The sequence below is a fragment of the Squalius cephalus genome, assembly GCF_949319135.1.
Source record: "Squalius cephalus genome assembly, chromosome: 7".
Taxonomy (NCBI): domain Eukaryota; kingdom Metazoa; phylum Chordata; class Actinopteri; order Cypriniformes; family Leuciscidae; genus Squalius; species Squalius cephalus.
This window is the reverse complement of record NC_137128.1, coordinates 22,006,998-22,034,030: the sequence shown is the minus strand read 5'-3', so window position 1 is coordinate 22,034,030 and position 27,033 is coordinate 22,006,998. Positions and strand designations below refer to the sequence as shown.

The 27,033-nt window shown below is 37.0% G+C and overlaps 2 protein-coding genes across 3 annotated transcripts in view; both read right to left on the bottom strand.

Moving 5' to 3' along the window:
* ccdc18 (coiled-coil domain containing 18) overlaps positions 1–15,748 on the bottom strand; it is a 36,421-nt gene extending 20,673 nt beyond the window's left edge. Inside the window, exons 1-15 of the mRNA XM_079875236.1 lie at positions 15,617–15,748; positions 15,269–15,390; positions 14,396–14,534; positions 14,113–14,262; positions 11,196–11,305; positions 10,973–11,101; positions 10,721–10,817; positions 10,515–10,636; positions 8,528–8,816; positions 6,990–7,077; positions 4,948–5,165; positions 2,693–2,803; positions 2,469–2,600; positions 2,254–2,379; positions 1,170–1,247 (exon numbers count right to left, since the gene is read on the bottom strand). Coding sequence (XP_079731362.1) covers positions 1,170–1,247; positions 2,254–2,379; positions 2,469–2,600; positions 2,693–2,803; positions 4,948–5,165; positions 6,990–7,077; positions 8,528–8,816; positions 10,515–10,636; positions 10,721–10,817; positions 10,973–11,101; positions 11,196–11,305; positions 14,113–14,262; positions 14,396–14,534; positions 15,269–15,369 — 1,890 coding nt within the window. The 5' untranslated portion in view covers positions 15,370–15,390; positions 15,617–15,748. The remainder of the gene's footprint in view (positions 1–1,169; positions 1,248–2,253; positions 2,380–2,468; positions 2,601–2,692; positions 2,804–4,947; positions 5,166–6,989; positions 7,078–8,527; positions 8,817–10,514; positions 10,637–10,720; positions 10,818–10,972; positions 11,102–11,195; positions 11,306–14,112; positions 14,263–14,395; positions 14,535–15,268; positions 15,391–15,616) is intronic.
* Positions 15,749–17,166: 1,418 nt separating this feature from the next.
* mtf2 (metal response element binding transcription factor 2) lies at positions 17,167–26,320 on the bottom strand. 2 transcript variants are annotated; one of them, XM_079876154.1, is made up of 16 exons: positions 26,051–26,320; positions 25,355–25,556; positions 23,985–24,066; positions 23,553–23,627; positions 23,162–23,254; positions 22,964–23,064; positions 21,219–21,367; positions 20,967–21,062; positions 20,805–20,873; positions 20,472–20,595; positions 20,316–20,383; positions 19,599–19,769; positions 19,340–19,442; positions 19,166–19,224; positions 18,957–19,055; positions 17,167–18,127 (listed from the first exon to the last, which is right to left on the bottom strand). In XM_079876154.1, exons 1-16 carry the CDS (start codon positions 26,053–26,055, stop codon positions 17,758–17,760), a joined length of 1,866 nt encoding a protein of 621 aa, XP_079732280.1. In that variant the 5' UTR covers positions 26,056–26,320; the 3' UTR covers positions 17,167–17,757. The 2 variants fall into 2 exon arrangements, with proteins under 2 accessions (XP_079732280.1, XP_079732281.1); XM_079876155.1 differs by lacking the exon at positions 23,553–23,627.
* Between the last annotated feature and the right edge of the window lie 713 nt (positions 26,321–27,033).

The window sequence follows — 27,033 nt, the reverse complement described above, 5'->3', positions numbered from 1 at the left end:
ATGATTACTTCAGACAAGAAACTTGAGTAACACTTATATCACCCTGTAGCCCAAGACTGGTTGCCCACTGAAGCTAAGCAGGGCTGAGCCTGGCTAGTACCTGGATGGGAGACCTCCTGGGAAAACTAGGTTGCTGCTAGAGGTGTTAGTGAGGCCAGCAGGGGGTGCTCACCCTGTGGTCTGTGTGGGTCCTAACGCCCCAGTGTAGTGACAGGGAAACTATACTGTCCTGAATCTCTGTGGTCAACAAAAATCCCAGGATGTCTTTTGAAAGAGTAGGGGTTTAACCCCAGCATATCCAGGCCAAATTTGCCCACTGGCCTATGTCCATCATGGCCTTCTAATCATCCCCATACACTGATTGGCTTCATCTAGGTCTCCTCTCCACCAATAAGCTGGTGTGTGGTGGGCGCTCTGGCACACTATGGCTGCCATCGCATCATCCAGGTGCTGCTGCACATTGGTGGTGGTTGAGGAGATTTCCCCGTTGTAAAGTGTAAAGTGCTTTGAGTACTCAGAAAAGTGCTATATAAATGCAACGAATTATTATTATCATTATAAGTCCCATTAGTTAGTTATTAACTAACAATGAGCAATACATTTGTTACAGTATTTATTAATCTTGTTAATCTGTTTTAACATTGGTTAATACAAATATTACTGTTCATAATATTAACAGATCCAATTTTTAATTTTAATTATTAGTAAACATTGATATTAATATTAATTAAGGTTAATAAATGCTTTAGAAGTATTTTCCATTGTAATGTCAACTAATGCTGTAAACTAATGTTAACTAATGGAACCTTATTGTAAAGTATTACTGAAATTTGTCATTGTGGCGTATGAATTTCTTTACACCGGTGGTTCTCAACCAACATCCAAGGCAGCCACAGGGCTTAAAATGATTTAATTATATAAATAAAATAAAATAAATTTAATATTTTAACACTTCAGTTAATAATACATTTAGAAAATAAGTAGCTTTGTCATAATTACAATAGAAATACTAAAGGAAATATCTCTGAATATCATGCTGGACAATGGGGGCCTTTGAGTCTAAAACTTTGAGAACCCCTGCTTTAGACAAAGCAATGTAACAACAAACGACCTGTTCTGTTCATCACAGTGCTGAGCAGACAAGAAAACACAAAAATAGTCAGTCTCACTTTTGAAGCAGAGTCAGCAGCTTCCTCTTCAACATTTCTGAGTGTCTCTTCACTGCATTTAGATTTTGCTTCAAAATCCTGTCCAGGGAACAGAAAGATACTCAGTAAGAGATTTACACAAACTTGCATCATTTATAAAGTGATTCAGATGTGTCCAAAAGTCTGAGGAAAAGAAAATTGCTTATATTTTGTCTCTTTTACATTTAAAAAGGCCATATGAATCATAGTATATAACATGATGCTATTTGAAAAGGTCATTATTTTGTCTATTGGGTCTAGTAGAATAGGTTAACATAGGTTAATGTAAAAAAATAAATAAAAAACATTATATTTCAGATACTGTTAATTATTGCAGCACCTCTATTTCCAGTCTGTCTGAAATGCTCTTATTGAGTTGCGGTTTCTACAAAGCCCCTCCTTCTGAAAAGCCCAGAGTGCTCTGATTGGCCAGATGACCCAGTGCATTGTGATTGGCTAAACACCTCAAGCATGTGTCAGAAATGAAACGCCGCTTACCATAATCACAACAACGCTTTAATTCACTGAACCATCACTTCTTTCTTTGATTGGCATTATGCTAATACTTAATATTGTGACGTAGACGTTTGTGGAAGTGATATCTGGCGTTTGATCGAGGCACGGGTCTGGATCAGTGTTCTCCATTTGTGGGAGACAATGAGCTTTGTAACTTTGTAGATTGCATACATGCACAAACAGATACATTAAAGGAAAAGAAAATCATTTATAAGAATCATGTCATATCATATAATATTAATTTTTTTTTTTTTTTTTTACAAATTAATGTGACGTGTAAAACCTGATGATCATGTACTCCAGCATGATCTGAGAATGAGCCAAAGAACATATTGTGCTACACTGGAAGCAAAAACATCTGACTTTCTATACAAACAGTCACATGATCAATATCACAAAATGACTGATTATTGACCAAGAAATAGTGTAAAAAATAATAATAATAATAATCCATGTAAATGAAAAAAAAATCTCAATTTTCAATGTGGTCTCAGACTTTTGAAGCCCTCAGTACCAGCGGGATGAGTTGGCATGAAGGGTGAGTTCTGACCTCAGTGAGCTGATCTATAATGGTCTGAAGAAGACTGGCTCTCTGCTGTGACTCCTGTTTCTCTGAGTGAAAATTTTGTTCTAGCTCCTCAAGTTCAGTCTGTTTCTGAGCCAGAGACAACTGCAGCTGAAAAAGACACACATTTTATTACAATCACAGGATTTACACACGCAGAAGTGCAATATAATTAATAAACGCAAGAATTGCACACGTACCACCTCTATTCGATCCTCCAGTTCTCTGCATTTGTGTGAATGTGCATTCTTGATTTTCTCTATAGTCTGCTGATATTCCCTCTGTTTCTTGTTCAAGACTGACTGGTAGTGCTGAATACTGCTGGCCTTTTCCTAATTTAACACAGGTACAGAGAACAGGATAGATTATATCTTAAAAATCACTGTTTGTTTTATGTGTGATATTGCATGTGTGTATATGTTACCATGAGGTCTTGTTCAAGCTGGCCGGTCTTCATTACAGTCTGTGAATAAGCAGCACTCTTCTCCTGCAGCTGTTTCTCCAGGACAGTTATACGCGAACTCTTTTTTTTTAACTAATAAGCACAACTTTTGGTCAGTCAGTTAGAATAAGTTACCATACTTCTAGCATATTTAAAACAATCTGCAACCTTTCTGAAAGAAGTTTGTTATGCTCACCAAGGCTGCATTTATTTGATCGAAAATACAGTAATATTGTATTTAAAACTGTTTTATACTTTAATATTATTTGTATTTTATTTATATATAGTCGAAATTATTCAACCCCCATTGCAAAATTTACAGACTTTCAGCTGTTTGCAATGAACAAATCAAACAAAAGTAATTCAAATAGCTCAACACAACAAATGTTTCAAGTGGTTTCCCCAAATTTAACTGAAAATGCAACTTTTAATGACTTCTGCAGTTTAAAAATTATTCAACCCCCTGAATAGAATCCCTCACATCAGCACAAATCTGCAAAAAAAGGTGTTGTCAAGCACACCTGATGCAACTAATCAAGGGCTTCATTAGTTGCATCAGGTGTGCTTGAGCTAGAACACATGAAATATCTGAACTGGCTAGGTTTGTTGAGTGTCATGTTTGACTGCAAGTTAGAATGCATTGACATCGGTCCGAAGTCAAACTCCGACAGTTAATGTTATTCCCTATACCCCTTAATAACTTCAGGGGACGTAACATGCTTAAATGAAAATATTCTGACAGTGAGACTTGATAACCACAGACTACTCACTCCCACTGTATGAAAAAAAAAAGCCTAAACACAGGTTAAAAACTATACACACCTTCACAAAGAAACTGACATAATTTCATAACAAAAATGAATTATATACTGTATTCCTCTACCCATCTAATAAATCTAATGCAATATACATGACTATAACATATTCAATATAAATATTCCACATTTCTGCCCAAACCATGATAAATTACTACAGTACATTCATGGTAAATGTTTGTAAGGGTGGTGATTTAAAGTCTTCTAATTTTGTTCATGGCACACAGTGTTTCTGCCGCTTGTTGGGAATGTTGAGGCTGTTTCATCCGATTTAATACAAGTCAAATCATCAAGTGATTTGTTGTTTGTAACAGAGAGCTGTCTGTCGATTTGAAACGCTTCCCACTGGTTGCTGCAACGCTATTTAATAATAGTGTCCCGGACCGGGAGTAAACGCAACTCTGTGCTGGGCCGTGCTGAAACAACTAGTGAAACAACTGAAAACAGTGCTAATTGTTGTTATTGTACTGACCGAAAAAACGCTTCAGATGATTCAGTGACAGAGCGGTCCGAACGAATAGTTTAAGACCGCCATGCAAGCGCGTTTAGAAAGAATTATCGAACCAAAAGAATGATTAATTCACAAATGATTGGTATCGCTGTTCAGTCGACAGAAATACGGTACACACATCATAACTGCTGAAATATTTACACGTAAAACGTTTCTCAGGTCAATCGGACCACGTATCAAACTAAATTAGCCGCACCGCCAGGAAAATAGGAGGAGGAAGGTTGGTCTGTCTACAGTTAAGCATGGTGGTGCTTGGTGATGGTGTTTTGAATCTAGCACTGGAAACCTGCAGTGTGTGGAAGAGGCATGATGGATTTATTGAAGTATCAGGAAACCCTAGGAGAAAACGTCATGCCATCAGTGAGGAAGCTGAAGCTTGGACCTTCAACCAGGACAATGATCCCAAGCATACATTTCCACCAAGGCTTGGTTTCAGAAGAAGTCCTGGAAGATTCTACGGTGGCATCACAGTCACCTGGCTTGTACCCCATAGAAAATCTCTGGTGGGATTTGAAGAAGGTGGTTGCAGCACACAAACCCAGGAATATTACTGAACTGGAGGCCATTGCTCATAAGGAATGGGCTAAGATTCCTCAGAAACGCTGCCAGAAGCTGGTGTCTGGTAATACATGTCATCTGCAGCAGGTCATAACAACAAAAGAGTGTTCTACGAAGTACTAAAGATGCTTGCACTGAAGGGATTGAATAAATTTGAGACTGCAGAAGTCATTAAAAGTTGCATTTTGAATGACCGAATGACTCATTAAAATCATCCAAACTCAGGAGTTTATGATACTCTTTTCAGTGATTTATTAACAGTTTACTTTTTTATGTGTGCAGCCAGCAAAGACAATGCAGTAAAATTATGTTTTTCATGGTACCCGGCAGAATTCAGTTGATGTGATGCTTACCTCTTTCTCTAAGGAGGTGGCCTGAGTAGCCTTGTCCAAGAGCTGATTGTGGAGCTGCTGGTAGTGAGAAGATCTCTCTGTGATAGAGGTCTGGAGGGAGGAGATCTCCTCCTGGGCTCTAGTCAGTCTCTCCTGTAGCCCCTGAGCAGCACTGGCCTGCCGGGTCTTTTCCCTCTCAACCGTCTGAAGCACCGCCAACAGCTTCTGATAGCCCTCACCTACATGAACAGGGAGAGGTTAAAGCAACAGTTTGTCCAGGAAAATACTACAAAATACAAAAGAAGCTTGGGGCCATCCTTAAAAATATTCTTGTTTGCCGTAACCCGACCGACCCAGTCAATTTAGGTCCGACCCAATTATTATTTTTTTTTCCCTTTTAGTCCGACCGACTTGCCGATTGTAAACTTGCGTTAAGACCGACCGATTTTTTTTTACTCTTCAAACAACTAATACAAATGCAATAAAATGATATTAATTATATTTTATTGTGAATAAATAGGCCTACATATAGGCTACAAACGTAGGCTACGCTCTTTCTTTTAAATAAAAACCCGTGGCGTCATCTATGATTAAGGGCTGTGTAGGCTGTAGGCCTATGCGAAATGAAAGCGAAATCGTGACACTCAGATCCACGAAAAATATGTTTTAGTAGGCTAATTCTATGAATTACACTGCGCAAACCAAAAGTAGGCTATTATACCCACCGGATGAAGAGGGATTGGCTCTCCACAGAACATAATTTATAGCCTATTCATTTTATTTTATTTTTCGTGTTCGCATTTATGAGGAAGAAACAATGTTACGGACGTGACCGCTCTGAAAGCGGCAATTAAAACTTCACAGAGATCTCAAACAGGCATTTAAAACACCAAATATTAAGAATGGGCATATCAAGCAAAATAAAATTCGATGATTGATCGAAAATTGTATCTCTCCCCCCACATGCTCACCGGCAACGCTCCGACAGTAAATTTCTCTGTAGGCTACTGTCTAATAGGCCTGTGTTGTAGCCCACAGTCATTAAAAAACGATTTAGTTTCATATTCATGTTTAAATAAAATAATATTTATTTTTTAAATGTCATGTTGATTATATGAAAAGTGAATAGCATGAATAAGATAAGATGATCCCGAAAATATCGGAAGACAAATGGAGTAGGCAGACATGATTTTAACCACTTCATTAAGTTTGTTTTTGTAGAAAGTCTGTCTTTAAACTGAATTTCGTTTTGTATTAATTGTATCTTAATTTTGATCAATGTTTCATCAACCATTTTCATGTATTTAATAAATAAGAGGTAGGCTAAATAAGGCAATATAATCAGGACACGGAGTCGCCGGCGCGTGAACTGGAGCTGGTCTCTTAAATGAACCGAAACTCAAGCGTATAAGCTACTTGCCTCACAGACCTGAGACATATATATAGGCCTATATATAAAAAAGCATGAAATGTACACTTTTAAACAAAACAATTCAAAACGAAAGAAAACAGACTGCTCTCTGCTTATGTAATGAAATGTGCATTTCTCTCTGGCGCGTTCACTAGGCTACTGCGAAGATCGCGTCAGCATCGTCAACTTCATCTTTGACACAGAAAACACTTGTTTATTAATAAACAATTGAAATGTCTCCTTGATATATTTGACATACTAATAATCATCACTTTTCCCAATTCTGACAGCTTAGGTGCGTTATTGGCAGCGCTCCCGTTACATGAATAGGCCTATAGCCTAATATTACCGCTATAATATTATTCTTTGGTGCTCAGTTTATACAGGTTTTCTAATTGTTATTTAATATATATATATATAGCACGAAGTTCTGGAAAACTGTCAGTGAAGTCCCGATATGCAAATTTGACCAAAATTGTACTTTTTTTTTTTACATCGACTCTCGAAAAAAAAAATATAGACCGACCAACCGACCTTTTTTTTTTTTTTTTTTACTGTTACGGCAAACCAAGATATTTTTAAGGATGGCCTGGATAATTGAAGGATAAGTCTCAGGAAGGCAGCAGTATCCTGTTCTGAGTTAGATGCTCACCAGGTTTGTGTTTGAGAGATTCAGTGGTGCTTGTGTAAGACAGTGCAGACAGCAAACAAGGGTTCACACACAGTGCACCTTCCCGATTCTGAAACACAAGTCATTCCACAGCCAAGAAGATATTTTGAAGAATTGTTTTAACTGTTTCTATCCAAAAAATTAAAGTCAGTGGGGTCCAATGATGTTTTAGACCCTAATGACTTTCAATGCATGAACTATTTTTTTGTTCATTATCTTCTTTTGTGTACAAAAAGTCATAGAGGTTTGGAACAACATTATAAGAGTGAGTAAATGACAGGATTTACATTTTAGGGGAGCTATCCCTTTAAATGTGCACAATGACATTAAATTGTAAAGGTAATTCATTTTATTTAGAAGGTCTTTGTGGTTGTGTGTGCGACCTGGTAAACCCTACTTATGGGGACAAAATGTTCCCACAAAGATGGCAATATCGAAAACCTTGTCGGGACATTTTTGGTCCCTATGAGGAAAACAACTTATAAATTATACTAGTTTACACGACAACGATGTGCTAAAAATGGAAACATTTTTTCTTTGTACAGATGACAACGTTATCAAAATGATCCCAGTTCACACGGATCCAGGAAAACAACTAATAATGCTATATTATGCATGCCAGACAAGTAGTTGGCAATGTCACTTTGTAAAGAAAGACTACGCACCCGCGTACATAAACATTCTTTTACTACAGTGCACTCGAGCCGAACGCACATTCCTAAAGACACAAATTACATAATTTATATATTTTTGTGTCCAATTTTCATTCTAAGGATGTTATCTTTATAATACTTTATTATTACTTTGTCTTCTGGGTAAATTTCATCTTCACAAAGCCAGAAAACATTCACTGTAACCCCAATTTTAGAATGTTCTCCTCTGAAATAAAGTCCCATTTTACTTCCTTTAAGAAAATGTCAAAACCTTTGAACACAAAGGATTCAGAAACATTCATCATCATTGAGCCTGTTGTAAGGAACTTTTAATTTTTCATGATGACAAAATGTTATATTGTGTTGACTTTCTTATTCTTATATAACCACATGTGATGATGTCCGTATTCCTCCATTATTTCTTACTGTTAATATCTGTATCCTTTCATTCGAAAAAAAGCCAATAGACTAAACACGCAATAGCCTACGCATGCGCATGACGTCAGAGTTTTCACAGATTCACAGTTTTGTAGTTTACACGGAGATGATACGGGTTTCATTTTCAAAGACTTGCACTTTGAAACCCATTTCCAAAAGTTTGCGTTTTCAAGCCACCAAAATGCCGTTGTCATGTAAAAGAACAGCCAAAACACATAAAAAGTCTTCCATTTTTAGTTGAAAACGGTGTCGTGTTAACGGTCCCTAAGGTTTAGGGGTAGGTTTAGTTAAGTGGATAGAATATACAGTTTGTACAGTATAAAAATCAGTATGTCTATGGAAAGTCTTCATAAAACATGAAAACACAACGTACGTGTGTGTGTGCGTGTGTGTGTGTGTGTGTGTGTGTGTGCGTGTGCATTCCAGCACCTCTCTCAGATGTAATAAGTCCAGTACGTTCTCTAGGCTGGCCAGCTCAGCTCTGTCCTGTTCTCTCTCTCTGTGGGCCTGAGCCACCCTCTGCTCCTGACAGGCCGTGAGGAGCCGCAGGTCCTCGTTCTCTCTCTTCAGCCCCGCCACCTCCTGCAGCTGCACCTCCTTCTCAGCCAGCTCCCTCTGCAGCTGTTTCAGCTGATCTGAGAACTGCTGAACCTGAGACTGCAGCTGTAAACGCTCAGCGGAGAGAGACTCAGAGCGCCCGTGAACCTCCTTCAGCTCACTGATCAGAGAACAGAAACACCAGTTACAACTAACATGAGCAATTTACATTTTCCAATCATGCTAGAAGCTGATAACTCGTCAAGTGATCGGCTCTTTTGGCTGATGAACATATTAGATGATATGTGTATCGTTGCAAAATCTACTGATTGTCACATTAATAGAAAAATAATTGTTTTGTGAATTTTGTTTTAAAGGGATGGTTCGGAATGCACCATGACCCCGCATACTGCATACTGAGTTTTTTACACTGTTAAAGAGTTGGATTCCCATGCTAAACATGGACAAAGTTTCAAAAATTAAATTGTACGTTTGAAGGAGTATTTCTGTGCCAAAAATTGTCCTTCCGGTTTGTCACAAGTTTCGGAAAGTTTTTTTCGAGTATGGGCATGTGTGACGTCAGATGTAACGGAATTTCCTTATATGGGTCCTAAGGGCACTTCTCCGGTAAGATCGCGGGCGCGCGCGGACTCGTAGACCAGAGAGAGAGAGCGAAAGCAGTTCGCCATCAAAGCGCCCTGTCCGGCTTTTGGGAAGCTTTTGGGAAGCTTTTGGGAAGCCAATGTCACCAAAGAAGTGTGTTTTTGGTTGCCAGGGCAAGACAACCCTGCACAGATTCCCAAAGAACCCAGCGTTAAGGCACCAGTGGATGGAGTTTGTTTTTCCTGAGCATAAACGGAGTTGTGTAAGACTGTTTGTTCCCTGCATTTCGACGATGATTGTTTTATAAACAAAGCCCAGATCGACGGATTTGCAGATCGTCTAATGCTTAAGGATCGAGTAGTCACAATGATAAAGGTTCGGTGAGTAAAACTGCTTCTATTGTCTCTGCTCGGCGCGTTAGCACAGCTAAGATGAATGTTTTATAAACAAAGCCCAGATCGACAGATTCTCTCTATGGCTCTGGCTTCGCCCACACGGCCCGCCTCCAGCCGCTCGGTTTTTTCCGGAAAGACTCGGTACAGCCTATCTTTCTTTTATAAATATAATAAAACTAAAGACTTTTTGGAGATATGAAGGATGCAATACTACTCTATAGGTACTCAAGATTAACAGGAGATTGAGTGAAAATGAGCATTTCACCCCCCCTTTAAGCGTAAATGCAACAAAATTCTGGGAAAAATTAAATTGGGTACAAAAACATTCAACATATGTTCTTTGGGAAAATGAAATCTTAATATTCTTTGTTTTAACAGGTAAATTGTAAAAATATATATTAAAGATATTTATACTGGAAAACAAGATAAAAATATAATATATGTACATCTATATACATTTTGACCTTAAATATTGATTTACTTATTAAAATACTGAAATACTGATCTAAAAAAGTTCATATAGTCAATTACCTCAACAGAATACACTACTGTTTGTAAGTCTGGGCTCAGTAAGTATTTTTTTTATTTTATTTTATTTTTAAAGAAATGTATAGTTTTATTCAGCAAGGGTTCATTAAATTGATCAAAAGTAACAGCAAAAACATTTATAATGTTACAAAGGATTTCCAATTTATGTCATCAAAAAATTTAAATTAAATAAAATTAATAAAAATGTATTAAATATTTTCTTTCAAAAACATTTGAACCGATCTCAAACTTTTCAACTGTAGTGTGTATTATATTGGCATTAAATTAACCATCATATGAATGATCTTCATAGTCCACAACAACACAGATCAGTTTACGAAATCCTCTCTTACCAGATGTTGTGACGTAGACCCTCCTTCTCTCTCTCCAGCTCAGCACACTTCCTCTCCAGCTCCTCTCTCTCTCTGTCACACTCCATCAGACTGACCTTCAGCTGGCTCTCACTCTCCAACACCTTCAACAATGCAGAACATGCATGTCACATGAATGGAACAGAAAAGGAAGTGATATCAGATTTTTTCAGTTTTAGTCAGATTACCGTCCTGAGTTTTTCAGAAACATCATCTTTGTATTCTTTGAAGGTGACCGTGAGCTTCTCTGCATTTCGGAGCGCTTGGTTTCTCTGCTGCTCCGCACTTTGAAAGAGAATTTTCAGAGAATTTTAAGCTGCGGTGTTTGAAGAATCACAAAAAGACTTCTTGTACATGTGAAGTAATTCCAGCTTAAAGAGATTACTGCTCCCAAGATGAATTAGTCTGTGAAGTTTTCATTAGCATAACTAATCTCATACCGTTTCCCCAGACGCGTTCTTTCAGCTAACTCGGCTTTAACAACTCTCAGCTCATCTCTGAGCTTCTCCGCCAGCCTGCTACTCTGCATCACTGTCTGTTCGCTTTCTTCCAATTTCTGCTCTGCAGCCCTGAAGAAACAAGAGTATGCTGCTCCAGAAATCGGACAGAAAAAGCATCAGATTTTTTTTAAGAATATGTAAGTGGTAGAATAGATGCACCTACTCTAAAGCTTTGGTTTGGGTGTCCAGTTCTGCTTCTAGACCCAGAATCTGCTCCTTCATGAAAGACACACTGGAGGTCCTGGCTCCCACAGTGGATCCCAACATACGGATCTATACAACGAACGTCAGTTAATAAAATAAACATCAGATGCGAACAATACTTGAAGAGACCAGAGAGAAACCAGAGACACCAGAGAGAGATCAGTTGTTTCACCGGAAGATCGAGTTATGACACCAATGGATAAAAATGTTCAATTTTCATTTCATGCTGACATTAAGGTGTTTAAAGCTTGTTACTAAGCATGTTGCTAGGGAGTTCAGTTTAAAGGGTTCACCCCAAGATGAAAATTCTGTCATCATTTACTCGTCCCTCATGTAGTTCCAAACCCGTAAGACTTTCGTTCATCCTCAGAACACAAATGATATTTTTGATGAAATCTGAGTTTTCTGTCCCCCTATTGAAGGCTACGATACTGACACTTTGGCGCTTCAAAAACTTCATAAAGAGATCGTAAAACTAATCCATAGAATTGAGCAGTTTAGTACAAATTTTCTAAATAATATAAACATTAATCAGTGAACATAAACAGAAGCTCAACCGAACCTGCTTGACGCGCGAGAACAAACCTTATTGGTTCTTGCTGAAGCTCAAACATGATGCGTAACACGAGAATGAACCTCATTGGTTCTTGAGGGAGCTCAAACATGATGCGTAACACGAGAATGAATCTCATTGGTTCTTGCAGAAGATTTGTTGATTGGTTCTCATTGGAACCAGTTGTGTAGTGGTAGTGGTGGTTGCGTAACTGTCAATGGAGGGACAGAAAACTCTCAGATTTTATCAAAAATATCTTCATTTGTGTTCCGAAGATGAACGAAAGTCTTACGGGTTTGGAACGACATGAGGGTGAGTAATTAATGAAAGAATTTTCATTTTTGGGTGAACTATCCCTTTGAGGTTAACCACTGTGACTGAATCAGTGAATCATTAACAAACCATTCAGACCCATTTTGTGAAATGGTTCAATGGTTCACTGAAAAATCCAACAACAAAAAAATGTCTTTAATGAATAAGACATCACTACTTCTCATAAGCACATGCCAAGGACTGCTTAGGTCATGCTGGACAACTCTGACCCTGACCCCGAGGTCCACTTTCCTGCAAAGTTTGGCTCCAAACCTAATCAAACACAACATAACTTGAAGTGGTGCAGCACAGACTGATCAATGTATGACATCAAAGTAAGTTGAGAGCGATTGGAAAGCATACAGAGCCACCTGCTCTCTAATCGCTCTTAAGGTTATTTTATGTCACACACCGATCGCTCTGCGCAGCACTGCGTCAAGTCAAACATGCCTATTCTCTTCAAGATTACTAGAAAGCTACAGGAAGGTGAGTTTGATCAATGTTGGATCTCTAAAGGAAAGTGGATCTCAAGGGACAAATTACCCAGCCCTGGCTTAGGTGGATGACTGGATGTCTAGATCAGGGGTCTCCAATCCTGCTCCTGGAGGGCCACTGTCCTGCAGATTTTAGCTCCAACCCCAATTAAACATACCTGAACCAGCTAATCAAGATCTTACTGGACATACTAGAAACCAAAAGCATTGTAAGCCTAAGTAGATCGTAGAACCATTGGCACCAATGTTCTCTACGATAAACTTAGCTCACAATGCTTCTGGGAAACGCAGCCCAGGAAGGTGTGTTGAGGAAAGTAAACTCAGCAGGACAGTGGCCCTCCAGGACCGAGTTTGGACAGCCCTGCTCTAGATTTTCAAGTTTCGATCAGTTTTCAGCAAAAAATTATCAAATGGCTTCAGAAGACTTTTGAAATATAGTCCACAAATTGTATGGAATTCTACAATCATTTGTACTTAAAGTTTGTTCAAATCTCTTAACCCAAGTATGAGCAATAGTAATAGCTTGATATAGTAAACACCTATAATTTACTGTAAATAAATTATGTCGACTAAAAAATTTGGGATCAGTAAGAAATTAATACTTTTATTCGGCAAGGACACAAAAGATTTAAATTAGAAATTCTGTTCTTTTGAACTTTCTATTCATCAAAGAATCCAGAAGATTTTTAATTAGTGATGTGCCCGAAGCCTAAATCTGAATTCGGAAAAGCCCTGAAAAATGAATAACACATTCCACGGAGCCCCTAAATGGACATGGTTAGGCTCGCTGCGATAATCGGTTACATTACAGCAAATCAGATTTCATTTATCATGTGAAGAGTTTAAGGAGAGATGACTGACAGGACGATGTCGGAAGATTTGGTGTGCAACAGATCCAAACATTGACAAATATCTTATCTTGTAAAATGTGTGGTCACTGCTCCCTATACACAGAGTACGCATGATCGTGCATTCAAAAGCGATTTCAATACCCCGTATATTGATAGGCGGCTCCCTGACACCCGCAAATTATATACAATGTAATTACCCAACTATATAATTGCGGGAGAACACAAAAGCATTGAAAAAATTTTCCTCCCATCTCATATTTTTTGTATATGTCTCTTTAGGAGCTCCGCAGAATTTATTTTCCAAACATAGTATTTTATTGAGCACAAAATCAGCATATTTGAATGATTTCTGAAGAATCAGTTACTTACAAGACTTGAGTAATGACGCTAAAAATTCAGCTCTGCCATTACCGCAATAAATTACATCTTACAATATATTAAAATAGAAAACAGTTATTTGAAATTGCAATAATATTTCACAATATTACTGTTTTTACAGTATTTTTAATCCAATAAATGCAGCCTTGGTGAGCAAAAGAGACTTTTCAAAAACATCTTACCGACCCCAAACTGTTGAACAGTAGTGTACCTCTTATATAACTCCACTTAAACTCAACACAGTACCACAAACACTATAATAACCAATCGCTATGTGAAGAGCATTACCTTGGACCTTGAGCTGGCTAACTCAAGCTGAGCAGCTTCAATGTCACCGATGAGCTGCCTGTTCTCCATGACCAGAGAAGTGTTCTCCTGCCTGATGGTGTTGAGCTTCCTCCTGAGAACAGACGTCTCCATCTCCATTTCTCTGTCTGACTACAGATAAACACAAAAACACATGTCAAATAAGACAAAAACCTTTGAAATCTGTAGGTTTTCGGGTCTATTTTAAGAACAAGCATATAAAAGGTGACAATACTTAATTTATCTGCTGCATCTTGTGTCTTACCCTGCAGTCACATGCCCTCTGCTCTGGGTGTAAATATACTGGATCAGGCTTCTGAAGGTCTTCTAATGTAAGACGACCTGGGAATCCATCCACGAAACTCCTGTTATTATCCTCACCAATGGTGTCATTTCCTGATCGACTGAAATGAGTGAAATACTAACAATACAATGACAAGTGCAATAATACTTACATAATAATAACAGCAATAATAATAACAGTAGTGCTGTATCAAAAACATTATTAATATTAAAATATGTAAATATTTACAAAAAAATATCAAAACATACAACATTTTAAATTACATGGGCCAAGGCAACATAGCAAATTAAAATAAATGTACAAATTATTTATCACCCATAAAAAAATGTATCTATGGATCATTTATAATCAATCTCTTAACAAATTATATAATGAACTTTAAACAATTTGTTAAGAGATTGATTATGATTTATCCTTGTCTCTAAGTCTCTTTCCTTTTAAGAAACAATACATGCTATTATTTCTCTTTAAAAAAAAAAAAAAAAGCTTGTTTTGTATTACAATACAAAAATGCTATTATTTCTTTAATACTCTTAATAATTCGTACTACTTGGAGCATATGAGTCTGAGTAAAGCTCACAAATGAAATATATATTACTGGTGATTTAATAGTATGCATGTATATATTTAATATGTAAGTTATATCATTTATGTATTCATATGCAAGTTACTGTTCAGTACTTGAGTTTGTAAATTGAAATTGTTCACACAAACACACAGGCAACATGGCAAAGAGAATCTCAGAATCATATAACGTTATGCCTTTTTAATCATATCTGAAAAATCTATCATCATGTAAAACGCACAACAACTCTCAAGAGAAAAAAGCCTCACCTCAGTTGTTCCCCCACTGACTGTAGGTTTTTCTCAGTCAATCGCAGCTGATTCCTTAAGGAGAAAACATCCTCTACCAACCCCCTGTTGTCTTTGAACATTGGTGATTGTTATGAAGAACACTGTAAAAAAAAAATTATTATCCATGTTTAAATGGACTCAACTGAAAACAACGCTGCGCACGCACATTTGTTGTTGCTTCAAACTCAAATGATTTGACTTCATTTCATGTATTCAACAGGTTGTTGTCAAGGAGCAGACGGTCACTCTATTATCCATTTCTGCTCTCCGCTGCCTTTAGGCGGGCTAACTGACAAAATATTTCTATCCTAGTGAACAACTGCTTACCAGCATTTTCAAAACAGCAGTTTTGTGCAGAAGAAACACCTTATTTTCCAGTAGATTTAGCTTAGCATTCACTGTAGCGACATCTAAACACAAGGCGCGTCCGTTGATTGGCTGAGACGAAAAACCGTCTTCACCGTAGTGACGTAATGCTCACGTGGTATGGCCGCGAATGTTAGCGCGAATTTTACAGCGGTAAAGTTGTTCTGTTGCTCGGTTTTCGTACTGTTATTATTTACATGTGGACTGTATGTTGGTTAACAACAGCTGTTTTTGCTGTTTATTTGTTAGGGTTAAAGTTTGTCAAAAGATTTTAAGGTAAAATCTCTGGTTGTTTTAATATAAACAAATCTGGGCCATAAGATGTTAATTGCATGTTTAGAATAAAAACAAAATTTCTTGGTAGTGTCAATATGCATACAGTAAATAAATGTTAAAATAAATTAGATCCGTAATTAAGTCTGTATAAATTTGTGTCAAAATAGTGATTATTTTTGCCCCTGCAGGGTGTAAAATGTCTAAAACATAAAAATAAAAGTCCAGTTACACCAATAGGGTTTGAGATCTTTATTCTTTGGCTAAAGGAGCCTGCTCAAAGCCAGTAAAATACAAAGCAAGCTTTACTAACACTGGTACACCAACTGAATAATGCTTCATACACGTAACATAACAAGAGCTTAATATTCATAGGAATTTGTTCTCTCGAAATAAGGAGGTATTAATGTTTAAGTCCAAAGCTTGCCTGATACCAACACTACTTCCACCCTCAGCAAAGTGTAAGATAATATTATGGAGAACAGGGCATTCTCAGGCCAAAAAGGAAAAAAAGGTTTCCACCTAAATTTAAAAAAAACTCAAGGATTTTATAAATGTATGAAAATATAAAGCTGAGAATTGAAAATCTCATTTGGATGTCCTATCAAATCTTACAGCGAAGCTGTAAAGTATCCTGAGTGCTCTCGCAAATGGACAATTTGTTAGTGTATACCGTTTGAAAGCAATAAATAGCACCACAAAAAGCCTGAGTCAATTGTAACAAAACTATTGCTGCCGATTTCTGATTGTAATGAGAAGCTGAAGCTGCAAATAAAATATAATATAAAAAAAATACACAGATCTGTTTAATTCATTGCATAGTATAACAAAAAGTACAAATAAGTATCCCTGCCCCACAAAAATGAAAATTAGACATCGGATTTAAAATGAGGAAATTAAACTAAACTGATACTTAAGCTAAAAAAATCCCTCTTACTTTAGAACTTAAATTCCCATGGCAGATATCAACAGCTGAACAGTTTTTAGTTTTAAAGGGGGGGATATACGAAGACCTCTCAACGCTACAGCGCTCTGTCATATGCTTTAAAGATATACATATTTAAAAAAAAAAAAAAAAAAAGATAAAAAAGGAGACCCTCAGGAGACAAAAATCTTTCTATTAGCCACCTAGGAATTTGTGGAACATCCCAGAAAATACCAAGATCTGATGTAAATATTAATGCCAATCATATATTTCATTTTTGTTTTGTGGCATTAGAAGAATTAACCATTTTACATTGTTTTTTTTTAACATCATAATCTCATTTCATAACGAAAATCACAAGCTAGGCTGTTTAAACTGAGACGAGACAATACTGGATGTACAGAATGAGAGCTCATGTGCAATCAATTGAAATGTAAAATAAAAGTGCCCTACTGACAATAGCGCTCTCTCTCTTCTTGGCAATGTAAGCTATGAGAAAATATTTAACTGAATAAGTAGAAAAAAAGTCCTCAGTCTCCAGCAGCATATATTGTATCTGTTTCACAACCCCTTAAGGCACCTGCACATCAGAGACAAAAAGCGAGGACTCTGGTTATTTTCACATAGTAGTGAACTGATTATGTCTTTAACCTGAAACTACAGCCACCTTCAATGTGTGAATCCAGTCCATGTGAAGGCAGTCCGTTTAAATTTCCACAGAGATAGGTCACACACACAAAACTTTACAAAGTCCCATCTCTTCATCTCTATGGTAGTCCTGAGGCACCTCAATTACCTCAGTCATCCATGTACATTCACTTCCCTCCTTACTTGTCACAAAATATAGTACATTACTAGGGCCAAAGCGGACCGTACTTTCACCAGAAATACACCCGTATGAAGCTCAGGAGGCAGTGATGCCCTCCCATTCCACCAAGTACTGTACTTTTCCGTCGTCAGTGACGCGGCGAGCGAGTACACGGTACTTCTCCCCACAGGCCAGGCGACCCGCGGCTCCGAAGTAAGTGCTGATGGAGCTCTTGAGGTGGGTGAGCTGGGTGTCGGGGTCCAGGCCCTGCATGATGTCCATGCCGCCGTAGAGGCAGGAGGGGAGGGGGCTGGGCTCGGGTTGCGGCTCTGGGTTGCAGGGAGGAGAAATCTCTGGATTTGGGGGCTGCAGTGCTCGTCGCGGACGTCCCCGTCGCCTCTTTATTGGGGGCTGTGTGAAGGTGGGCCATAAGCATCCAGTGCGTGGTCCGCTCGGACTGCCCAAACTAGAGATGAACGGTACATGCATCACACTTTTGAACAATTAAGCATGAAGTTTATCATCAATGGTAGAGGTCAGGGAGAAAATCATTTTAAATGTTAATTTAATATTTTATTATACATTACATGCATTGCAATCCCACAAAAACACTAAATTAAAAATAATCATAAATGATCAAATGTACAGAAATAATTATAATTTATGAATTTTTAAATAATTTAATATACACTAGAGTTAAAAAGTTTGGCGTTGGTCAAATTTTCTTTAATGATTTTGAAAGAATTCTCACCATTACTGCATTTATTTGATCAAAAATACAATAAAGTATCAGTGTCAGTAATATTGTGAAATATTATATTTCAATTTTAAGATATTCTATTGTTTCCTATTTTAATATATTTTAAAATATAATTTCTTCATGAATTGTCAGCATCATTACTCCAGTCTTCATGTGTCACATGATCCGTCAGAAATCAATCTAATATGCTGATTTGATGCAGAAACATTTATTACTATTATTACCAGTGTTGAAAACAGTTGTGCTACTTAATATTTTTGTGGAAACAGTTTTTTTTTTTCCACGATTCTTTAATGAATAGAAAGTTGAAAAGAAAAACAGCATTCAATCAGAATAGAAATATTTTTACACTGTCATTTTTGGTCAATTTAATGCATCCTTTATGGGGGAAAAAAGCAATTGTACTGACCCCAAACTTTTGATTGGTAGTGTATATATTTTTTGTACATATTCACAGTACTGAGGGGAGAATAATTGTCACGAACATAATGTCACAAATTTAAAAATGAAATCCTTAAAATGAAAATTAAATCACCTGGACTGCCTTGAGAGGCTGGTTGAGGTAGTTTCACTTGTGCTGGCGGCACCAACGGATTCAACATCTGAGGTACTTGATGAAGGCAAAGATTTTTCACTTTTGGCACACAAAAAAAGGTGGGGAAAAATATTTTTGTAATTTAATAAATGTAATTTGGCCTCATTTCAAAAACTACAAGATTCATTTTGTGTTGATCTCTGTTTCACCTTTTTGAGGCCATCAGGTCTATTGAGTTATTGTCTAGAGTTGGAAACTTCCCATTATTCTTCATAGAAAAAAGGTTAAAAACAAAATGTTATGTCTACATGAAACTTTTTAGAATGGTCATTAAATAAAGCCAGCAACGTACGTAAAAAAAAAAATGAATGTCACTTATTTACCTGTGCCAACAGTTCACTTGATCTTCTTAATTTCGCCAACATCTCTAAAGAGTGTGTGTGATGCTTCCTCTTTCCTTTCTTCACTGCTCCATTAGTGACAATGCTAAAAAATGTAATGTAATATTTAATTTTCATAATGCAAATAATAATGTAATATAATTTAAGTTTACTTAAATTATATAAAATATTAAATTTACTTAAAATATTTAAAATGTTAAATTTACTTAGAATATTAAGGAAGAAACAAGTGATGACTAACCTGGATAAAAGAGGGGGTTTTGAGGCTTTTCTGCCTTTGATTTTGATCTCATGGGAAGCTTTTTCCGGCTCTCGGTCTGACAGGAACTCGGAGCTCTGGGGGGCCGGTGGGAAGCGAATTCGTAATCCAAACAGGTGCTTCTTCTTCTTTATCTCTTTCCCTGACATGAACCTAGATCCCAACAGGTCATAGACTATGTTCACACTGTCGATACAAATCTGGAAAATCTGGAATCTGGTCTACATGATTGACGGTCAACACTGTATCGCAACTGTTCAAATATGATTTTTGTGTCCAGTGGCTCTCTTTCGTATTTCAAAATATCTGTGTTGGTTTCCATGGCAATGATTGAAGACAGTGGACCAAAGAGATGTCTCCACTATATTATAATTTTCTGCGAGACCTGCACATTGACAGAAAAAACCCAACTTTGTTTCTGCAACGAGGTCTGACGTGTTTACTTGGTGTGAGAAAGTGACATAGGCAAGAAAAGCTATGTGAAATCCGATCAGAGCGGTCATGCTGAAACGAATTTATGGAAATGTGATTTGAATAGGATTTCAAACCACATTGTAAAAATAAGAGAACGCTTGCAAAATATGATCAGATTCCAATCAGAAATGCACAAAAATTGGATTTGGACTGACAGTCTTAAAGCTAAACTATATCTACTATATCAAGACAGCATGCCCATGTTGGGCAAATAGACAAACTCACATGTTGAGGTTGCTGTTAAGTGCTTCCAGAATGCATTCATATCGTTCTGCTCTTGGGGTATCTGCAAGCTGGAGGTACAAAGCCAGAAATTAAATAGAGCGACATACAGTAGTTGAACATTAGTGAAATTACAAAACACACAAAACAGACTGATACCTCGCCAAGCTGAAGCCTATCCCAGTTTTCATTGATGTAAGTCATCAGTTCGAGTTCTGAGTCAAAGTATTTCTTTTTATGAATTACACTCAGGTTATAGAGACTCAGGTGTGCAACGTCTTCCCTGTGAATGAACACAACACACATGATGGAACACAAAAATCCTCTGTGAAAATATTTAAAACAAAACATTTAGATAAATGTTTGGTCAATTATTTTTATGGTATGGCTGATTACTGATTTGGCCTATATTAAAGATCTCTACTACATGGTTTAAAATACACTTTCACACTGCAGCAATTGAACCAAGTGTGAAAACAGTCCAAAACTCACCATCTCAGAGGCAGGCGTTTGAGGTACTCTGGTCCACTATTACAAACGGAACAAATAAATAGATAGAACCTGAGGAAAAAAAGACAGAAGTTTTATTAAACATGACAAGACATCAATCATTGGGTTTCACTTTATTCGGATGATTCGAGAGCAGTACTTCACCTGTCTCCAAAGAGCATTGGCTTCTGAAAACACTGGATGCAGGCTTCATGAAACCACTGTTTACACTTATTACACTGCAACATCTTCAGATACCAACTGTGGGGGGAGAACATAAGTGTCATTATGATTCTACTTCCTGCAGTCGTTATTGTGTATCTACAATCTTCTGCAACTTATGATGGGGATTATCTTAAGAAGAACTATATCACACAAAGGTGTTTTTCAGTAATGGTGTCTGTGTGCTGCACTCACTCGCCAGGACCTCCACAGTAGCAGTAGCACTGCTGGATGTTGGTCTTGTGGCCCTGGTCCCACACTAAATCTTCAAGGGCGTATGGCAGAGACTGCTTCATTTCCTGTAGGGCTTTAGCATTTGGCCCCTTCTTAAGCGCACCGCCTCTCTATGATTTCAGAGATATAACCACAACAATTTATGTCACACAAACATGCCTCTAGCCTGCATATGGAGTCACTCAATTCTTAGGTGGAGTCAGAATTCTGGAGATTTATTCAAAACAGGGTTTACATATCCCTTCTAGTCATACCAGGAAAAAAAACATGAAGAGTGTCCTGGGATTTCTAAGGCGCTGACTGTATTTTATACTACCGTTCAAATGTTTGGGGTCAGTAAGGTTTTTTTAAGAAAGAAATTAATGTTTATTCAGCAAGGACGTTTATTCATGAAGGACGAAAGGGGTCATGAACTGAAAAAACTAATTTTCCTTCAGCTTTTGACAGAACCCAAAACTTCCTTGTTAGTCCAAAAACAGCTTATATTGTAACCAAGCCCAGAGAACGACTCGTCATGGAATGTGCCTATAGATAGGTCAAAGACCGTTTCGAAAGACGAGTGATACAGGATCACTGAACTAAAAATAACCTTTAAAATTACCTTCCAAAGGATCCTAATGCTAAGAATGTGATTATTTTCAACAATCTGAATGTCTCAGTTGAGCATTATATATTTGTATTCTGTACATTTCACTGTGGATTCTTTGGTACATCAGTCACAATTTCGGCGCTGGCTTTGCAAACAGACCTTTGTGGACCAATATGGACTCGACAGTAACGCGACAACATGTTAATTCTAATGCCTGATCTGTGACCAGTGATTTCTGATATGTTATGATTCATGTACAGTCAAATGTTTGTCAGATGTTCAAGGTTTCAGTAAATCAAACCAGTGGCTAAACGGTCAACTTCACATTGTTTCTCTTAGTAGGATAACAGAATAATCTGTTATTTAAACTGATTAAATTATAAATAGAAACTTAGATCAAAGAACGCTCCCTTTACAATCGCTGGAGCTGTCAATCAAACGGCGAGAGTTTATCAGTGACTGAGTTCTGGACTTGCGCCAAAACTCTCACAAATCTCTTATTTACATCATATTTGCAGAATAATTTCTGAAAGATCATGTGACACTATTACACTGGAGTAATAATGCTGAAAATTCAGCTTTGCATCACAGAAATAAATTACATTTTCAACTATATTAAAACAGAAAACCATTATTTTTAAATTGTAATGTTATTTCACAATATTACTGGGGTTTTTTTTATGTATTTTTGATCAAATAAATGCAGGCTTGATGAGTATTAGAGACTTCTTTCAAAAACATAAAAAATAGTAATGTTTCCAAACTTTTGACCGGTACTGTATATGTATACATATTATTTTTTCCCTCGATTCATCCACCAGGTGTGGAAAAGTATTTATATATTCCCACATCCACAACCCTCATAGAAGAATGAAAGTTATGGTGCACTTCTGTTGCGACAGTATCAGGAAAGAGCATTAAGGAATTAAAGACAGGTCATTTAATATGTAAAAACAATGGGTCAAGAGGAGTTTTTGACATGATTAAATAATGCAGCATCCTGTCTGCACATTAAAAACCCTGCAAATGATGAGAAGAGGGTCATAGGCTGCTGGACACCTTTAATTATTCCGTTAAGATATTGCTTAAAACAGGATTGAATGTGGCATCAACAAACCTTTGTTGTTGTGGCGAAAACGCACTGTCTGCAGAGCCATTTGTCATCAGAGGCAATGACACTGGGGTCAATTATGGGAGCATGGCATAGCTGATGGTATCCTGTGGAAGAGATGTTCAGCAGTGAAATCTCCAACTCAATCCCTAATGTGGTTGAGAGAAGTGACTCCGATTTACAAGAAGGATAGAGGCAGTCTACCTTGTCCACATTTGTCACAGATGACTATTTCATTGGGGGGCTCGGAGCTTTCATTCTGACAAATAGAGCAGAGCATTTCCCCTCCACTGTCCCCTAAAAGAAAAAACAAAAAGAAATGAACAAGTGTGCGGCTGTACATGACTGTCTTATCGGGGGGATTTCCAAAAGATTTCTGAACTTCTAATGGAAAATGTGAAAACCACTAAAGTTCACAAAAGGAAGAAAGATGTGCTATAGTTGACAATGATGGTGAACAAATACTTCACTGCAACTGCCACTTGAGACAAATATGAACTGAAGATAAAACTATGAGTAAGTTTCTTTTATGCGTATGCATGAACGCCTTTGTTGAATTGTTACCAAGAGATACAGCGACAGATGCCATAGGTACCTTCCCTATTCTCGCCTCCTGGCTCGATGTGGAACTTACAGTTTGTGTAAGCCTGGAGACTCTGAGGTCTGTCAACTGTCAGGGACAAATTAAGAGATAACTCAGGCTGAATGAAAGAGATGGGGGAAGAGAAACCAAACGGCAACAAACAACAAAACCACAAAGTCAGATAGCATGAAAGAAGCAGAATAACAGAAGAACGGACTTTTCTTCTATTGAAATGATCAAAAAGAGAGAAGGAATATGATGTGGAAATGAAAGTTAGGCCTAGAATCAGTCAGTGGATGGTGTGCTCATAAATCTAACTCAGGATGTTCATGACAAGATCTTCTCACTGAGCCCCAACCTCAGAGATGCCATCAAGACACAAAGATGGGTAACAGGGCATCAGTATTCTTCAAACACAATGAATGTAAAGCAGTTTGTATTTACCTGTCTGAATGTCCTTCCAGAGAACCCAGGATTTAGACTGATCTTCAAAAATCACAAAGCAGCGATGCTTATGTTTATCTATCTGTGGAAAGCATTAATCAAAAGAAGTTCTGATTACTCGAGATAGAAGCAAGCTTTTTGGTGATTATATTGTGATTATTGAGGGAAACAGTGCCTGCCCACTTTTTCAGCAGCCTTGACTCAGGGAGCATTTTTCCCATTCACTTTTCTTATAAAGATTTATTTTTAAAAAAAGACTACAAACTTTGATTTGAGGAAACAACAAAAAAGTAAAAAAAAATCAAATAAAAAAAAATCAGTAGACTGTATTTATTGACTTTAATGAGGGAAAAACTACAATCCCATGAAGCATTGCAAATGACAAATAAAAAAATAAACATTTACTTAAAGACGTTGATAACATATATACAAATGTATTTTACATGTATTATTACATTTAATTTAAATTGTACATTTATTATATATATTATATAGAATGGAGATATAACTACATTTGAAACCATTTTTTAGTTTACTTAGTTTTTTTTAGTTTAAGATTTTGTGGTTTGTACAATCAATTAACACTGTTTTGTGTCATTTTTTACAAGATGGAAAATTTTTTTACAAGATGGTCATTCGGTTTAACCACTGATTTGAAAGTTAAAAACTGATTTGACATTGATGTTGAGATAGTATATAGTGTGTACCACAGAAGAAATATTAAAACAAATTATCACTGATCTCATAAATGTAATCATTTATTGGACTACTCTAAACACTCCAACATATTCAAGTAAAACATTGCACAGGGAAAGGAGAAAAGGGGAAATGTAAAAAAAAGAGCCTTATCTGCTTTATATTTGTATTATTGTAGTTCCTTTAGTTATTAAAAACAATATTATTCCATTTAAATATTTTCTATATCGGTTTTACCGAATGACCTTTTGACACTTCAAAATCTTTAAAATACCTTTATATTATATGTAGTAAAATATAATTAAAACCTTTTGGATTCAATAAAAGAGATCAAGTTGTACTACCTTACACACTTTGGATGTGATATATTTGTTTTTTTATTATTATTAAGGCCTTTGGACAAAAAAAATGACCCGTCACGTCATTGACCCATATATATATGTGTGTGTGTGTGTGTGTGTGTATATATATGAGTATGTGTGTATATATGAGTAACATGACCTGTATAAGCAACCGTTGCCCCAGGACAACTGATTATTACCTACATAGCTTTGCTACTTTCATTACTTACATCTTTATGCTGTCAATTTCTTTTTATACAATTTACTATAAATTTACTATTTGTTAAATATATTTTGATATAATGAATTATCTGAATATTATCCCTTACACACCTTGGAGATAGTACCCAGGTAAAACAAGCCATCTGACCATCGGGCCAGGACGTCCTGCCCTTCTTCAAACTTGTTGGCGAGCCTGGCCGTGTCGCTCAGCCCATCTTTCAGGGGAAATTGTGACAAGGGCACCGGTGACTTGTGTTGGCAATTTGGAGGTGTCTTTTGATGGGCGGCCAGGTTATCTGCATTTGCGGAGTCTCTGTCAAATGAGCAAAAAAAAAACAGCTCATGAAAAATATTTTTCAACCAAATTTTTGCCTATACTAACACACACACAAAAAAAGCAGTTTGCACCTGGTCAAATAAACAATTAAGGCTGAAAATGTAGTATCAGACTATCCTTGAGCACATTTCAGAGACATTCACGTGTAAAAATCGCCGTGGGATCTTCTCCGGGACTGAGTGCACTTTGTATTGGCTGGTCAGTGAAGCGCCCATACAGAATGACAGTGAAAGCAAAAAAGCCTCTTTTGTTAGCAGCATAGCTGGAGAGAGCTAGCAGGATTTCCCATTCAAAACAATGTGCCAACAAATAAAAGCCACCCGTTCAAAATCCTGAACAAATTGTTTCACTGGCATCAGAAAACGCATGTTTAAAGCCAGTAATTTTAACCTGCTGGTAAAGTGAGAGATGAAAGCCCCCGCACACCCCCTTGTTGTATTGTAACAGACTAATGTCTGGGTCTCTCTTACCTCATTCGGCCACTTTCCCGGGTTACAATGTCGCACAAACACAAAGAACTACACCATAAACGGGCAGCAGGAGCTCCGCTTTGAATAGTTTTGATTCTGCTTTTGCGAGATGATTCAAACGCATGAAGTGTTTTACATTACGGTAAACGGCTGGTTTTGCTGGCTCGCTCTCGCCATTTTTGTTTCCCGCTGAGCGGCGAGTGCATTGTGGGACGCGCTCGCGCTCCGCACGGACTCACTTTCCCTCACAAAATTTGAAAAAGCGTTAGTGGGAGGATGTTTACCTCACTCACTCACACCGTCACTTAACTCTGCGCTTCTTTGCCCATTACACTTCCGCGTCACTGTTTTGTCTTTACAGCGACAGTCAGTCAAAACGTGTATTTTGGTCAATGACAAATCAGTCCGCGATTATAAAAAGCCATCTTATAAAAGTATAATTTAAAACACATGTTCCACAATTTTGTTGGTTTCATGCATTTAAAAAAAAAAACTTAAATACCAAAATTTAGACTTAATGACTTAAAAAGCACTAAAATAATTTGCTCACACACAGTGCAAGTAAATCTTTATGTCTATTTTATATTTTAAAAAAAGGTTTTATAAACATATTTTTTCAAGAACTTCATTAATTTTGAGCTACACTGTAAAACACGATATGATCAATAAGTTATGACAACAAAAGTTTTTACATTGCTTTAACTCATCAAAAAAAAGTTGAAATGACTTAAAAATCCAAGTTGATCGTATTAATCAGCATTTTTAATTTTTTTTACAATGTATGAATATTTAGAAGTTTTATTTGGGTGACGTCCCCTCTGTTTGGTTGTTTTCCAATAAAAGCATTTTAAAATAATTTCTTTAATAATATAAAAGATTATTTAAAACTACTACATTTTTGGATGTTAAAATAAACAAAAAAATAACATCATGTCAATGATCCTGAACAACTTCTAACTTAAAGTCCAGGAGCTTCACATTTC